The sequence below is a fragment of the Lethenteron reissneri genome, chromosome 10 (assembly GCF_015708825.2).
Source record: "Lethenteron reissneri isolate LAM-NWPU_2019-01 chromosome 10, ASM1570882v1, whole genome shotgun sequence".
NCBI lineage: Eukaryota > Metazoa > Chordata > Hyperoartia > Petromyzontiformes > Petromyzontidae > Lethenteron > Lethenteron reissneri.
The window spans coordinates 4140979-4157530 of record NC_083788.1 but is presented as its reverse complement, the minus strand read 5'-3'; the positions used below and the strand labels follow the sequence as shown (position 1 = coordinate 4157530).

The 16552-nt window shown below is 51.1% G+C and overlaps 1 protein-coding gene and 1 long non-coding RNA gene across 3 annotated transcripts; one reads left to right on the top strand and one right to left on the bottom strand.

The window, feature by feature from the left end:
* Positions 1–739: 739 nt before the first annotated feature.
* LOC133340545 (uncharacterized) lies at positions 740–3244 on the bottom strand. The gene is made up of 3 exons (XR_009754918.1): positions 3129–3244; positions 1633–1702; positions 740–1369 (listed from the first exon to the last, which is right to left on the bottom strand). It is a non-coding gene; the product is annotated as an uncharacterized LOC133340545 (long non-coding RNA).
* Positions 3245–3404: 160 nt separating this feature from the next.
* On the top strand, positions 3405–14997 carry LOC133340868 (transcription factor GATA-4-like). 2 transcript variants are annotated; one of them, XM_061549324.1, is made up of 6 exons: positions 3405–4239; positions 5639–5805; positions 8626–8754; positions 11290–11386; positions 12118–12218; positions 13245–14997. In XM_061549324.1, exons 1-6 carry the CDS (start codon positions 3738–3740, stop codon positions 13440–13442), a joined length of 1194 nt encoding a protein of 397 aa, XP_061405308.1. In that variant the 5' UTR covers positions 3405–3737; the 3' UTR covers positions 13443–14997. The 2 variants fall into 2 exon arrangements, with proteins under 2 accessions (XP_061405308.1, XP_061405307.1); XM_061549323.1 differs by having other exon boundaries at positions 8623–8754.
* The last annotated feature ends 1555 nt before the right edge of the window (positions 14998–16552 follow it).

The following is a 16552-nucleotide window of genomic DNA, read 5'->3' as shown; positions in this document are numbered from 1 at the left end:
ATGTTGATGACGATGACGATGACGACGAAGATGTTGATGATGTTGATGACGATGATGATGACGTTGATACGTCACTTCGCTGGGCGATCGTTTGTGGCCTGGTCGCTTCTGAAAAAGATCTCTGTAGCTCGATGGGGGGCTTACACCTGGCATCATAGATGGGGGGCTTACACCTGGCATCATAGATGGGGGGCTTACACCTGGCATCATAGAACGCAGAGTAAACGGAGGGGGGGGGGGGTATGCATTCGTGACCGCACGAAACACGGAGCGACATCGCCCCCTACAGCGGAAACCCGGCAGGACCCTCCTGAAGAATCGTCTTGAGTCTCTAAAGCAGTGGTTCTTCTTAATCTTCTTGAGTCTCTAAAGCAGTGGTTCTTCTTAATCATCTTGATAATCTAAAGCAGTGGTTCTTCTTAATTGTCTTGAGTCTCTAAATCAGTGGTTCTTCTTAATTGTCTTGAGAATCTAAAGCAATGGTTCTTCTTAATTGTCTTGATAATCTAAAGCAATGGTTCTTCTTAATTGTCTTGAGTCTCTAAATCAGTGGTTCTTCTTAATTGTCTTGATAATCTAAAGCAGTGGTTCTTCTTAATTGTCTTGATAATCTAAAGCAATGGTTCTTCTTAATTGTCTTGATAATCTAAAGCAGTGGTTCTTCTTAATTGTCTTGAGTCTCTAAATCAGTGGTTATTCTTAATTGTCTTGAGAATCTAAAGCAATGGTTCTTCTTAATTGTCTTGAGAATCTAAAGCAATGGTTCTTCTTAATTGTCTTGAGTCTCTAAATCAGTGGTTCTTCTTGATCGTCTTGATAATCTAAAGCAATGGTTCTTCTTAATTGTCTTGATAATCTAAAGCAGTGGTTCTTCTTAATCATCTTGATAATCTAAAGCAATGGTTCTTCTAAATTGTCTTGAGTCTCTAAATCAGTGGTTCTTCTTAATCATCTTGATAATCTAAAGCAGTGGTTCTTCTTAATTGTCTTGATAATCTAAAGCAGTGGTTCTTCTTGATCGTCTTGATAATCTAAAGCAATGGTTCTTCTTAATTGTCTTGATAATCTAAAGCAGTGGTTCTTCTTAATCGTCTTGATAATCTAAAGCAGTGGTTCTTCTTGATCGTCTTGATAATCTAAAGCAATGGTTCTTCTTAATTGTCTTGATAATCTAAAGCAGTGGTTCTTCTTAATTGTTTTGATAATCTAAAGCAGTGGTTCTTCTTAATCATCTTGATAATCTAAAGTAGTGGTTCTTCTTAATTGTCTTGAGTCTCTAAAGCAATGGTTCTTCTTAATTGTCTTGATAATCTCAAGCAGTGGTTCTTCTTACCCTGGGGTCTGGGGTGAACGCTGCGAGATGCCCTTTCTGGGGGGGGGGGGGGGTGCGAGACATGAATAGATTTGTTTTAGAAGGTGAATAATCGAAAACACAAATGAAGGCACCTTAAGTTCCAACTTTACTTCGTTTCATCAAACCACTCTGTACTTATAAACATTATAAATGTGTTAGCGATGGAGAATAAAAAGGGTGCAAAGCTGCAGTAAAGGTTAAGACTCACTGCTTTAAACTACGACACACACACGCCACAGCCAGATCGTCATCGCCACCACCATCATCATCATCCTTACCCGTGAAGGGCGATAAAGTACAGATCGCCCAACCGCTCCACCGCTCTGAGTCACACGAATTACTCTCGCCCTGTATATATATACACAGTACACACGCAGCACACACGCAATACACACACGCAGTACACACGCAGTGCACACACATTACACACGCAGTACACACGCGGTACACACATTACACACGCAGTACACACGCAGTACACACGCGGCACACACGCAGTACACACACAGTGTTGTATCTCTGTATCTATCGCGCTGTGTATTATATCTATGTGTATGCATCTATGTATGTGTGTATGTGTATAACTATGTGCGTGGGGAGCGGTAGTGTAGTGGTTAGCGCGCTGCGCTATGAATCTGGCGACCCGGGTTCGATTCCCGCTCACGGCCAACACCAATGACGATTATCTGAACCGGCCCTGGGCCTCCCCTAGGTCGACTCAGCCTTAAATAAATACCTGGTGCGGTGTGTAAACATCGTCACTAGGGAGACAAAGGCGGTCGGGCGTGGTGCTGGCCACCCACCCCCTCGTGTACCGTTCCGGCCTTCATAGGTGCTTGCTAACAGCACTTGCCCCTACAGTCTGTTAAGGCTATACGGGGGGTCTTTATCTTTGTATCTATGTGTGTGTGAGACAGCTGCATGCCGAGTAGCACACACACAGTACATAGTACACACAGAGTAAGTTCAATAAACATGGAACGGAGAGCCTAAAGGAGGACTTCCAACATAAGTTTGTTGGACTTCATCTTCTTGGTTCTTTCGGTAAAGTCATGTAGAAGGGAAATAATAAAAATAAAACATAATAAAATTATTCTCACGACGTTTCGGCAAACCTGGTCTTCACCTGAGGACGTCTGCTTGCGTTGTGGCCGAAACGTCGTGAGAATTAACACTGTCCATAGACTAACACTACCCATAGACTTACACTACCCATAGACTCAACACTACCCATAGATTTCGATTTAAAGCTTTCGTGACTGCAAGGATTCATACTCTTAGTTCTTTCGGTAAAGTCACGTAGGTAAAAAATGAAATTAAAATTAATAAAAATAAAACAATAAAAATCACTACGTTTCGGAGGCAACACAAGCTTCCGTCTTCAGGTGAAACCGTCACAGCAAAATATCTGTACCTTATATCTAAGGTACACATATTTTACCGAAAGACCTAAGAGTATTCATACATTCTGTCTGTAATGCTGTACACACTTAGGCCCTTCGTCCACCCCAAGCTGTCGAACCAGTGGAGATCAGTTTTGGAGGTTTTCCGCAGCTAAATTGATGTCACTTCTCTTTTAGGAAGAGGCCGACGATTCGAGGAGGTTACCGCTGGAAGAGCACCTCTCCCGATCACCACCAGGACCGGGGGTGAGACATCAATGGGAGAAAATAGAGCTTCATAGCTCATCGGATTCCTCCAGTTTAAATATTCTTGTCGCCGATTACGAAATTCGCCACTGCCCATTTGAGGTGATCGCCGGCTAGGTGGTCACCTGAAGGTCTTCGTTCACAAGGCCACCACCTGGGAGGTCATCTTCCAGCAGTCACCATTGAAGATCATCTCCTGAAGGTCTTCGTTCACAAGGTCACCACCTGGGAGGTCATCTGGAGATCATCACCTGAAGGTCTTCGCTCGCGAGGCCACTGCCAGGAGGTCACCACTGGAGTCTCGGCGGTCGTCGTCTGTCCGGGTTCATCACCTGGAGGCCACCACTGAAAGATCCACCACTGCACGGTCGACTCCTGTAGCTCATCGTCTGGAGGTCACCGCTGCAGCATCCACCACTGGGAAGTCGTCCCCTGGAGGTGATCACCGAGAGGTCAACCCTTGGGAGGTCACCAGTGAGGGGGGTCGACCCTTGTAGTTCATCGTCTGGAGGTCACCACTGCAACAACCACCACCGCCACCGGGGCGATCACCAGTGGGAGGTCATTTGAAGGTATTTTCTCAGAAGCCACCTTCTGCAAAGGGGTCCACCTCCAGCACCAGCACCGTCGTCGCTGACCGGGCCTCCAACTGCCAAGGGGGCGGCGGTGGTGGTGGTGGTGGTGTTGGTGGTGTTGGTGGTGTTGGTGGTGGTGGTGGCCTGCCCGGCCCCACGATGTACGAGACGGCGGCGAGCTCGGCGGCCGTGTACGTGGGGGCCGCGTCTCTCCTGCCGGGCCTCCCCGCCGCCTACCTGGCGCCCCCGGGGCAGCGCGGCAGCCCCGCGGGCGGCCTCTCCCCCTGGGGTCACTCCGACTCGCCCCTCGCCCTCCAGGCTCCTCAACAGCCGTACCCTCACCACCCGCACCACCCGCACCACCCGCACCACCAGTCGTTACATCACCACCCGCATCTCCAACAGCACCAACATCAACAGCACCACCACCACCTTCAGCAGCAACAGCAGCAGCAGCAGCATCAGTACCAGGGACAGCTGCAGGCCACCTCCTTCGCCTATTCCCCGGGGCCCCACCCCCCGCTGGGAGGCCCCCACTACCCCGGCTTTGGGTCGGGCGAGGCCGCGGCCTGTGGGTCCTCCTGGGGCAGCCACCCCTACGAGAGCGCCATCCTGCCGGGGTTGGTGGCGCACGGGGTGAGGAGGCCGCTGCCGGCGTTAGGTGAGTGGCACCCCTCGGACAATGCGCGCGTTGCGGTGCGGAGTAAATATCTGTACTGGTGGGGGTGGGGGGGGGGGTGGGGAGAGACAAAGGCGGTCGGCGTGGTTCTTGCCACACCACCGCCTCCGTGTGCCGTGTCGACCTTCATACGCTCGAGTCTATGGGTTACCGTGTGATGAGTCTATGGGTCTCTGTGTGAGTCTATGGGTCTCTGTGTGAGTCTATGGGTAATCGTGCGATGGGTCTATGGGTCTCTGTGTGAGTCTATGGGTCTCTGTGTGAGTCTATGGGTCTCTGTGTGAGTCTATGGGTCTCTGTGTGAGTATATGGGTCTCTATGTGAGTCTACAGGTCTCTGTGTGAGTCTATGGGTCTCTGTGTGGGTCTATGGGTCTCTGTGTGAGTCTATGGGTAACCGTGTGTTTAGTTTACGGGTCTCTGTGTGAGTCTATGGGTCTCTGTGTGAGTCTATGGGTATACGTGTGATGAGTCTATGGGTCTCTGTGTAAATCTATGGGTCTCTGTGTGAGTCTATGGGAAACCGTGTGATTAGTCTATGGGTCTCTGTGTGAGTCTATGGGTCTCTGTGTGAGTCTATGGGTAACCATGTGATTAGTCTACGGGTCTCTGTGTGAGTCTATGGGTAACCATGTGATTAGTCTACGGGTCTCTGTGTGAGTCTCTGTTGTGAGTCTATGGGTAACCGTGTGATGAGTCTATGGGTCTCTGTATGAGTCTATGAGTAACCGTGTGATTAGTCTATGGGTATTCGTGTGATGAGTCTATGGGTCTCTGTATGGTGGCACGTGGTGATAGGTATTGATTGTGACACGTGGCGATGATGGCGATGGGTAGTGATTGTGACACGTGGCAATGGGTAGTGATTGTGACACGTGGTGATGGGTAGTGATGGTGACACGTGGCAATGGGTAGTGATTGTGACACGTGGCGATGATGGCGATGGGTAGTGATTGTGACACGTGGCAATGGGTAGTGATTGTGACACGTGGCGATGATGGCGATGGGTAGTGATGGTGACACGTGGCGATGATGGCGATGGGTAGTGATGGTGACACGTGGCGATGATGGCAATGGGTAGTGATTGTGACACGTGGCGATGGGTAGTGATTGTGACACGTGGCGATGAGTGGTGATTGTGACACGTGGCAATGGGTAGTGATTGTGACACGTGGCGATGGGTAGTGATTGTGACACGTGGCAATGGGTAGTGATTGTGACACGTGGCGATGGGTAGTGATTGTGACACGTGGCGATGATGGCTATGGGTAGTGATTGTGACACGTGGCGATGGGTAGTGATGGTGACACGTGGCGATGTGCAGCGATGATGTCCCGTGACTGAGGATGACGATGCTCGCGTGATTTGCCCCGGATGCTCAGAATCTCTGGAGGACATCAACGATGGCCGCGAGTGCGTCAACTGCGGAGCCATGTCCACCCCGCTGTGGCGGCGCGATGGTACAGGCCACTACCTGTGCAACGCCTGCGGATTGTACCACAAGACGAGCAAAGGGGGACGTCCTGTCTTCAAGGCGCAGAAGAGACTCGTACGTGTGTCGTCATCGTCGTCCCCTACACCACCCCGCCCCGAATTCAGCCGGTTACTATTTGAGTTGCATGACCGGTAACCAGAGGTGGGGCAGGGCCCCCCAGGTGCCCCTCCCCCCCTATCGCCCCCCACCCCGCCCGGCCCCTCCCCCCCACGCCTCAAAGCGAGGGGCCCGGGGCACTCGCCCCGGATTCTTCGTGCACGTAAAAAATAAAGTAACCCGTAAAGACAAAGTTTTTCACTATAAATCCTTTATATGCGTGGCATCGGTTTTATTTTATTATTCATTTCTGGTTTTTCTTGAGCAAGAGTTTCATTTTTATCACATTGGTATTTTAAACTAAATATGAAAAAAAAATCCTAAAAAGTGGAACATTTCGGAAAAAAAATTTTTCACGAAAATAAATTGTCACGCACAACGAGTCTGTGTGCAAAATGTCAGCTCGATTGGATCACGGGAAGTGGGTTAAAAAGCGACCGAAAGATTTGCACGGTCCTAAGCAAGCAAGCAAGCGAGTGAACTTAATATAAAGGATTTAAAAACTGGTAAACCGCACGATATAAATCGGGTTTCGGCACCTCATGCAAATGCTTGGAGCAAATGACACTAAAACATAATGATGATGATTGTTATTGTTTTAGTTTCTTCACTTAAAGCTTTCGTGACTGCAGGAATTCATATTGTTTGGGTATTTCCGGTAAAGACACGTAGATAGAAAAATAAAATAAAAAATCACGACGTTTCGATCGCAACACAAGCAATCGTGACCGGGAGAAAAAATTACGATTTAGCCTCGTCTCAAAACGGTGTTAGACCAGAGAACGCCAAAAGGCGCACAGCTCAAAAGAAAGCTGTCTCTGATGTGGACCAATCAAAGACAATGCATATATTATCAGAGTACGTTTTTTGTTTGCATTTTTACCACAAGTATTGTGGTTAATGCAGACATGATTCCTCGTAAAAGGGTTTCAGTTTGGTGTTTTAACATCTCAACAGCCGTCCTCAGGTGAAGACTGAGGACGGCTGCTTGCGTTGTGGCCGAAACGTCGTGAGAATTATTTCATTATGTTTTATTTTTATTATTTTATTATTACCCTTCTACGTGACTTTACCGAAAGAACCAAGAAGATGAATCCCTGCAGTCACGAAAGCTTTAAATCGAAATTTAACACAGCTGTTTTGTTGCCAGAAAAAAGGGGAAAACCTATTCTCATATTTTGGTACTGGCAAAGGAGGTCCCATGATGAAATAATACAATAGTTTAATCGTTTCGTTTTCATAGTTTCGAGAGTTTTGGCTGCTGCTCTAAACGTGCACGTGACGACGACGGTGAGCCACTTCGTGTCGAGCGGACCTGCGATCAGAATCTGAATATTTATTTATTCTGCAGAAAAAATCTGATGAGCGATGAAGCACTTTTGCACAGACGTTCGGTACAGTGGCACGGGGTGAGAACGTTAGAACAACGAGCAGTACAAAAACACAATAGTAGCGCAAAGTTTAACAAAGGTAAACAGATCACCCAGACAACAACAACAACAACAACCGCCATTCGCCACTAAGTGGCGGTGACGTCACCACGATGCTTGTGCCAGGCCAAGTGCATCTTGAGGCCACGTGAAGTGTCGAACGCCCGCTGGCAGGAGGTCACGGGGCAGACCCAGGTGCTACGGGTCGACTGACCGAGATGACCGAGATGACTGGCTGATGCACCACCTGTGCCCCTACTGTACCAACTTGCTGTGCTTTAGCCACCCAGACACACACACACACAAACTAAACCATCCCCATCCTCGCAGACGAAACCGGTCAACCCCTTATCATTGCCCTACCTTCTTACAGACAAATTCAGATATCGCTGGTCCCTTATACATCTCGACGTTAATCCTACAAAGTCCCATCGCAAGGAGAGAAACACAAACACATAGACAACTTATGACTGCAGGTATTGTGGTCTATGTAAACATGACTCCTTGTAAAAAAAGGTGTCAGTTTTGTTGCCAGATAGAAGGGTAAAAAAACAATTATCATATTTTTACTGGCAAATGAGGTTCGCAATGGGGAACTTATCTTTAATTATATATTTCATTGTGCCCCTATTGAAACGCCGGACGGACCTGAAAACTCAATGTCCCTGCATAAGAACACGGAGTGAAGCGTGTGGGTTGACACGGTGTGTGTACTGCCTACTCAGAGTTAGTCCAACGTTTTAATGCGCATCGTGAACCGGCTGTAGGTACGTGTGGTGCGTGTGCACATGAATGCCCATGTGTGTGTGGATGTTTGTATATATATTCAAGCCGTAGCGTGGGTTGACAGCTATGCGATAACGAGGTCGCTTCTGAAAAAAGGGATTTGACATCGGTCAGTGGTGGGCCTTAGCTTGGTTAAATAACAAAATCGTTTAATACAGGGGGTGGGGAACGCCGTATGAGGCCCGCAAAATCATTTGGGTCTGGCCCTGCCAAGGCAACCGCAGGCGGTACTCGAAATTCAATAAATCTCGGAGCTGGAAAAGCCGTTGCGAGTAGCAGCAACGTCATCATCAATACCAGCTAACATCACACGCCTCGCCAAAGAGAAGCAGTTCCAGCCCATCGCATTAGGGGGCGAGTTAATGAAATGTTTTGATCGAATATAACAACGGGCTCATTTTGAAGTTGACAATTTTGCATGGCCCGCGAATGACGTTATATAAATATCCAAATCGGCCCTTGGCAGAAAAAAAAGGTTCCCCACCCCCTGGTTTAAGAGTTCGGTTTTAACATCTGTTTTGTTGTTGTTGTTGGTTGTTGTTGTTGTCGGTTGTCACAGCAGCAGGCGGTGTCACGCCGGGCGGGGCTGCACTGCGCTAATTGCCGCACCGGCACCACCACGCTGTGGAGACGCAACGCGGACGGCGAGCCCGTGTGCAACGCGTGCGGCCTCTACATGAAGCTGCACGGGGTACGCACCACCAGCAGCAGCAGTTGCAGCAGCAGCAGCAGTCGCACCAGCAGCAGCAGTAGCAGCAGCACCAGCACCAGAAGCACCACCACCAGAAGCACTATCACCAGAAGCATCACCACCACCACTACCACCACCAGTAGCAGCAGCACCAGCACCACCAGCACCACCACCAGCACCACCACCAGCACCACCACCAGCACCACCACCAGCACCACCACCAGCAGCACCACCAGCACCACCACCAGCAGCAGCAGCACCACCAGCACCACCACCAGCAGCACCACCAGCACCACCACCAACAGCAGCAGCACCACCACCAGCAGCACCAGCAGCACCACCAGCAGCAGCAGCAGCAGCAGCACCACCACCAGCAGCAACAGCACCACCAGCACCACCACCACCAGCAGCACCACCAGCAGCACCACCACCACCAGCAGTAGCACCAGCACCAGCAGTAGCACCAGCAGCACCACCACCAGCAGCAACAGCACCACCAGCACCACCACCACCAGCAGCACCACCAGCACCACCACCACCACCAGCAGTAGCACCAGCACCAGCAGTAGCACCAGCAGCACCACCACCAGCAGCAACAGCACCACCAGCAGCACCACCACCAGCACCACCACCAGCAGCAGCAGCACCACCACCAGCAGTAGCACCACCAGCAGCAGTAGCACCAGCAGCACCAGCACCACCACCAGCAGCAGCACCACCACCACCACCACCACCACCACCACCACCAGCAACACCGCCACCACCAGCAACACCACCACCACCAGCACCACCACCACCACCAGCACCACCACCAGCACCACCAGCAGCACCAGCAGCACCAGCAGCACCACCAGCACCACCACCACCACCAGCAGTAGCACCAGCAGCACCAGCAGCACCACCACCAGCAGCACCAGCAGCACCAGCACCACCACCAGCAGCAGAAGCATCACCACCAGCAGCACCACCACCAGCAGTAGCACCACCGCCAGCTGCAGCAGCAGCACTAGCAGCAAAACCACCAGCAGCAGCAGCTGCAGCAGTTGCAGCAGCAGCAGTAGCACCACCACCAGAAGTAGCACAACGACCACCAGCAGCAGTAGCACCAGCCATCCGAGTTCGTTCGATTCCCGCTCACGGCCACCAACACCGGTGACGTTTAAACTGAACCGGTCCTGGGCCACCCCTAGGTCGACTCAGCCTCAAATGAGTACCTGGTTCGGTGTGTAATAAACATCGCCACTGGGGAGACAAAGGCGGCCGGGCGTGGTGCTGGCCACCCACCCCCTCGTGTGCCGTGCCGGCCTTCATAGGAGCTGCTCGCTAACAGCACTTGCCCCAACAGTCTGTTATAGGCTACACGGGGGATCTTTGTCTTTCATTCTAGATTTGAAGCTTTCGTGACCTGCAAATATTCATACTCTTTGTTTTTTTCGGTAAAGTCACCTTGTAGGTAAAATAAATAAATAAATAACTTTAAGTTCTAATAGAAATAACATTCTTTTATTTTATTTCTATTATTACCTTTAGTAAATGTTGTATTTATTTAAGTTATTTATATTTTTACTATTATTACTTTAAGGATGTATTTATTTACTTATTTTCCCCCTACGTGACTTTACCAAAAACAACCCAAGAGTATGGATCTTTGTCTTTTTTGTGCACGTGGGGAGCGACACCTATAACAGGTGAGCGTGCATTGCGCTACGACCCTCATTTGAGGCTGAGTCGACCTAGGGGTGGCCCAGGACCGGTTCAGTTTAAACGTCACTGGTGTTGGTGGCCCGAGTTCAGTTCACAGGCAACATCAGTGGCGCTTATCTGAACTGCCCTTAGAACTCCCCAAGGTCACCTTTTGAAGCTACACTCTGTGCGGCTTGTAAACATCAGCAACTGGGGGAGACAAAGACGGCCGGGCAGGCATCGGTGCTATCCACAGCCCCCCCCCCCCCCCCCCGGTCAATATCACTGGTCAACAAAATAAAAAATAAAAATTTCTGGCCTGGACTTTTGCAGCTGTTCTAGACTAATTTCAGGGTGCTGATTCCAAATCTGATCTCAGATTTGCTCTATCACATCTCATTTGTATGCTATCGGCATACCCCATTTTCATTGATTTTACCCGAAATTAACTCTGTCACTTATGATTGCAAGTTGTTGCGAGTCAGTGACTGCTTTAGTGTTAAAATATGGTGCTGTATTTTTAGGATGGTGTGTTTATAATATCATTTTATGTAGATATCCACATTAATTTAATTTTTTTCTTCTGCAGTTTTCATTGAAAATGCAATATTTTATATCTCAAAAACCTGATGTGATAGACAAAAACTGATGCCAGATTTGGAATCAGCACCCCCCAAAATTACCTTGAAAACCGTTGAAATACCTTATGCCAGAAAAAGTGTGTTGACCAGTGTTATCCGTATGCGCGCCGTGCCGGACCTGCATAGGTGCTACTCGCTCACGGCACTTTCCACCCCAAGGGTCGGGCGAGGCTACATGGGGGCTCTTTGTCTCTACCTTTGTGGGCGACAGGTGGCGCGACCTCTGAGCATGAAGAAGGACGCGATCCAGACGCGGAAGCGCAAACCCAAGGGCGTCGGCGGGAACGGCAAAGCCAGAGCCGCACTCGGTAGCTCAGCACGCCTTCCACAGCCCCACCCTCCTACAGCCCTCTTCTTGCCTTCTACTACTCCCTGCTCTTCTTCCCCCTCATCCCTCCTAACCCCCCCCCCCCCCATCTTCCTTCCTCCCCTCTCCCCCCTCTTCCTCCCTCTTACCCCCTCCACCCACCCCCTTATCCTCCTACCCCCTCCTCCTCCCTCCCCTCCTCCTCCCTCCTACCCCCTCCACCCCCATCCTCCTTTCTCCCCCCCCCATCCTCCTCCCTCCTACTCCTACCCCCTCCACCCACCCCTTACCCTCCTCCTCCCTCCCCCCTCCCCACCATCCTCCTTCCTCCCCCCGCCTCCTCCTCCCTCCTACCCCCTCCACCCACCCCCTTATCCTCCATCCCTCCTCCTCCTCCCTCCCCTCCCCCCCTCCTCTTCCCTCCACCCCCATCCTCCTTCCTCCCCCCCCTCCTCCTCCCTCCTACCACTCCCCTCCCCCCCTCCTCCTCCCTCCTACCCCCTCCACCCACCCCCTTATCCTCCTATCCTCCTCCCCCTCCTTCCCCTGTTCCTCCTCCTGTGAATCTCGGGACCCTTGGGGCTCACTTCAGCCCCTGATATGTCCAGCAACGAAACTCCGTAAACAATCCTGAATCACATTGGCTGTGACTATCTCGTATGAACTTGACACGCATCCAGAAGGTTTGAACTATTGACCCCTGACCTCTGCCCCCCTCCCCCCTGCCCCCAGTGGGCATGGCATCTCCCGTGGAGCACAGCGGCGCGGCGCTGTCCCCCCACTCGGGGGCTCACGCGCTGGAGCTGCCTCCGTTCGCTCCGCCCGGCTTGCAGGTGAGAGGAGCCTCCAGGCCCCGCCGCCCCTCAACCCCCACCTCCACCCCCACCCAACGGACCGCTTTGTGACGTCATTGACTGCTTTGTGACGCCACTCACAGCTTTGTGACGTCATTGACTGCTTTGTGACGTCATTGACTGCTTCGTGACGCCATTGGCTGCTTTGTGATGCCATTGACCGCTTGATGAAGCCATTGACTGCTTTGTGGCGTCATTGACTGCTTTGTGACGTCATTGACTGCTTCGTGACGCCATTGATTGCTTTGTGACGCCATTGACTGCTTCGTGACGTCATTGACTGCTTTGTGACGCCATTTACTGCTTCGTGACGCCATTGACCGCTTTGTGACGTCATTGACTGCTTAGTGACGCTATTGACTGCTTTGTGACGTCATTGACTGCTTAGTGACGTTATTGTCTGTTTAGTGACGCTATTGATTGCTTTGTGAAGTCATTGACTGCTTAGTGACGCTATTGACTGCTTCGTGACGTCATTGACTGCTTTGTGACATCATTGACTGCTATTTATGCTGTTTATTAAGGACCACCATCCCGTAGCCACGTGCATTGCGCTCTTGAATGTTGAGGGTTTTTTTGTTGAGTAAAAATAAAATGGCCCTTGTTATTTTGGTTGCTGATCCCTGCCCATAATGGTCCCCACAACATCATCATTCCCTACCCCCTTCACACTGACATCAATCCCTGCACCTACTTGACCCGGAGTAGCCCCCACAGTGTTACCATCTGTGATTGGTTGCTGGAGACGAGGAGACATGGTCTGGGAGGTGACGATCTGTGATTGGTGGCTGGGTGATGTAACTTGCTGATGCCTCCGCCCCGTCCTGGGGGGAGATTCCTCCCCCCAGGACAAATAAAGATTCTGACACTTAAGTCCAAGACAGAGAAGCCAACACCGGCGAACTCGAGTGAATTCGAGTCACGTCCCCGCGGAGACGGAGGCTCGGGATTGTAATCGCCATGCTCTTGCTGAAATGGGGTACCATTGTTCGTTGTGCCTGGCAGGACTGCAGCTCCCATGGAAGCCCTCCCGCACTGGGCCTGCTGAGGACGGATGGTGTTGGAGATTCCCACTACCCTCACCATCCTCACCCCGCTCACCCGTGCAGCGCCAGTTCGGGGCTGCCTGGGTCCAGCCACCTCGAGTTGGGAGCTCCGCTGCTAAGCCGCGATGGCACCTGGTGTGCCCTGGCCCTCGCCTGACCTGGCCTCCATCTCGCCTGGACATGCCCTGCTGTGGCCTTGGCCCTCGCCTGACATGGCCTTGGTCTCGCCTGGACAGGCCCTGCTGTGACCTGCCCGAGCCTCGTCTTTTCCTGATGCGGCCCGCTAGTCACGCTCGTGAGATCAGGCCTGTGCAGTTCCTGCCCTTGCCTAAGCAGGCCTTACCCTTACGCAGTTGGGCCTTGTAATCGCCTAACCCAGGCCCGCTACTCCTGCTCCCCGGACAAGGCATGACTTTCGTTCCTGCCTCATTGGGCGTTATCCCCTGGGCTGAGTGGACCCTCGAACTTTCCTGATGGCCGGGCCTTACCAATGCCCAATTAGGCCTCTCACCTCTACCGGTCCCTGAGTGTGTGTTGTTGAGCAAACATTGGCTATTGCCACGTGGACACGCTGGGAAGGGGGTGGGGGGGCAGGGGGCGATGGACGTGTCAAATTTGAAAAATCACGAACTGTGAACGATCGGCCGTGCGTTGATGTCCGCTGACCCATAGAACTGCTTCATAGAACCGTCGACTAAAACTGACCAGAGGGTGACTCTCGAAACACTTCACCACATTGGGGCTTTCCCTCCTCGGCGGTGACCGGGAATGACTGTGATGAAGCCAAGCGGGAAAGCCACTGCTGGCTGCCTGCGAGTTCGTGTTCGTGAAGATGCAGCAAGGAGTGAAATGTGATGGGGGTGGAAACCGCAGCAAGGGAAGGCGGGGGAAAGGGACGTTGGTTTGCAAGCACCTCTCCTTGGACCGCAGAGAGCGGAGTTGCGACCTCTAATTAGTATGCTTGGCTATGTACGGTGGGAAAAAACAGTTCAACACGCCCTGGGAAGGCTGACAGATCTCCCGTGGCGGCAGCAGCCATCTTCGACAAAGATGACGATCCTGGGAAAACCACGGGGACGGGCGGCAAAACCCGAGCCGGTGGGGGGATCGACACGGGAGAGAGGAAGATGTGAGCCGGATTACGGCAGTCGATGGTGGTGAAAACGTGGACACAGTGAGGAACGGAAACTTTGAATACTCCGAACACCGACACGCCACCGACACGCTACCCACACGCCACCGGATGGGGCGGCGCGGTGGGGATGGTTCCGCTATGTTTTTCTGTAACATTGTTTTTTAAAGATAGCACAGTTAAAGGCACAGCCCTGCAATGCCTTTGCTCGCAAACACTGCTGGCGAAAGGGGGAGCCCCCTCCCGCTATGAGAGAGAGAGAGCTCTAGAGGGGGCCCCGCTCTCGAGTGGTGGGTTCCCAATCTCTCCGGGAACCGCCGCTGCCGCCGCCGCAGTCGCCAGCTGTCGGGGCGAACGTTTACATGGAGCAACCAGTGGCGCGCGGTGCGGGCGGACGCGTGGGGCAGCGGTCGGTGGCTTTGTAGCGCGCACCGTGTTGACGAGTCACGAGCGCGGTCTGGACGCGCCGGCTGCACGCGTGTTTCGGCGAGTGAGTCATCGCGTCGGTATCTGCAGCAGTGGCCGGCGTGGGTCGCGCTTCCCACGGCCCCTGGCAAGGCCCCAGGCCCCAGGCCCCCCCCCCCCCCCCCCCCCCCCCCGTGAGCCGCTGCTCTGGAATCGGTAATCTCTGCAATGGTGATTGGGAACTGTGCTCTTCCGCTCGCTCGTTGTGTGTTCTGTAAAAACGTAGGGACCTCCGGTTGTTCGTCACTTTCCACGTGGAATAATGATGTCGTTTATCCAACAATAATATGGCAATTGAGCAGGGTTTGTTTAAGAGGCCTGACTCTGATGATGAGAAAATTAAGGTCATAACCACTGCTGCTGCCAGATAACGTTGGTTTGGAAAGGCCGTAGCTATGGGAGAAGGAAACTTTATTCTTTTTATATGGAGAGACAGAACTGAGGACTATTTAGTCTGTTAAATTTCGATTTAAAGCTTTCGTGACTGCATGGATTCATCTTCTTGGTTCTTTCGGTAAAGTCACGTAGAAGGGAAATAATAAAATAATAATAAAACATAATAAAATAAAATAATGAGAATTATTTTATTTTCATAAAATAATGAGAATTATTTTATTTTATTTTTATTATTATTTTCTTATAAACATATTTTATCATAAACATAATAAAATAAAATAATGAGAATTTTTTTTTTTATTCAGTTTTATTCTTTTATTATTTCCCTTCTACGTGACTTTACCGAAAGAACCAAGAAGATATTTAGTCGGTTCTTTTACCCGCAACGCTCCACGACTATGCGCGATGAGTTTCGTGAAAAGAGTTTTCTCAACAGTTGACCTCCACCTCCTCCTCTGTCACTCGTCCCCCTCTTGCTGCGCGCTCCACGACTATTTCGCCGGAAGACTCCGCCGCCGCGAGCTTGAGCGAAATCACGACGTCTCCGCGTGGCCTTCTCCGCTATGGGGCCCCTGGCCCTCTCAACACTCCGTACACATTCTAGATTTGAAGCTTTCGTGACTGCAAGGATTCATATTCTTAGGTTTTTTCGGTAAAGTCACGTAGGTAAAACATCAAAATTAATAAAAATAAAATAAAATAAAGATCACGACGTTTCGGAGGCAACACAAGTCTCCGTCATCAGGTGGGACCGTCACAGCCAGATTTGCTGCAGCTAATCTGGCTGTGACGGTCCCACCTGATGTTGCCTCCGAAACGTCGTGATCTTTATTTTATTTTATTTTTATTAATTTTGATGTTTTACCTACGTGACTTTACCGAAAAAACCTAAGAATATGAACTCCGTACACACAGAGAGACAGAGAGAGACAGCGTCCGCCTCACATCGGTAGACCACCCGGCCAGCGGTGGTGGTGGTGGTGGCGCTGGCGGCAGCGGCGACGGTGGTGGCGGTCACGATCAGTTGTGAATCGATACACAGTACCAGCCGGCGCTAAAACTATAAAAAACAATTAAAAAATTTATTTTACCAGGTAAGGCCCACTGAGCTATGTAGCTCTTATTTCAGAAGCCACCTGGCCGCAAATGATGGCTCAACCAAGTGGCGTATCGTCGTCATCATCATCACGTGGCCATTTATAAAAGCGAAATATTCATTCTGAATGTGGAAGGGGAAACTAAAGGACCTAAAAAAAACGACTACGGGGTGAGAA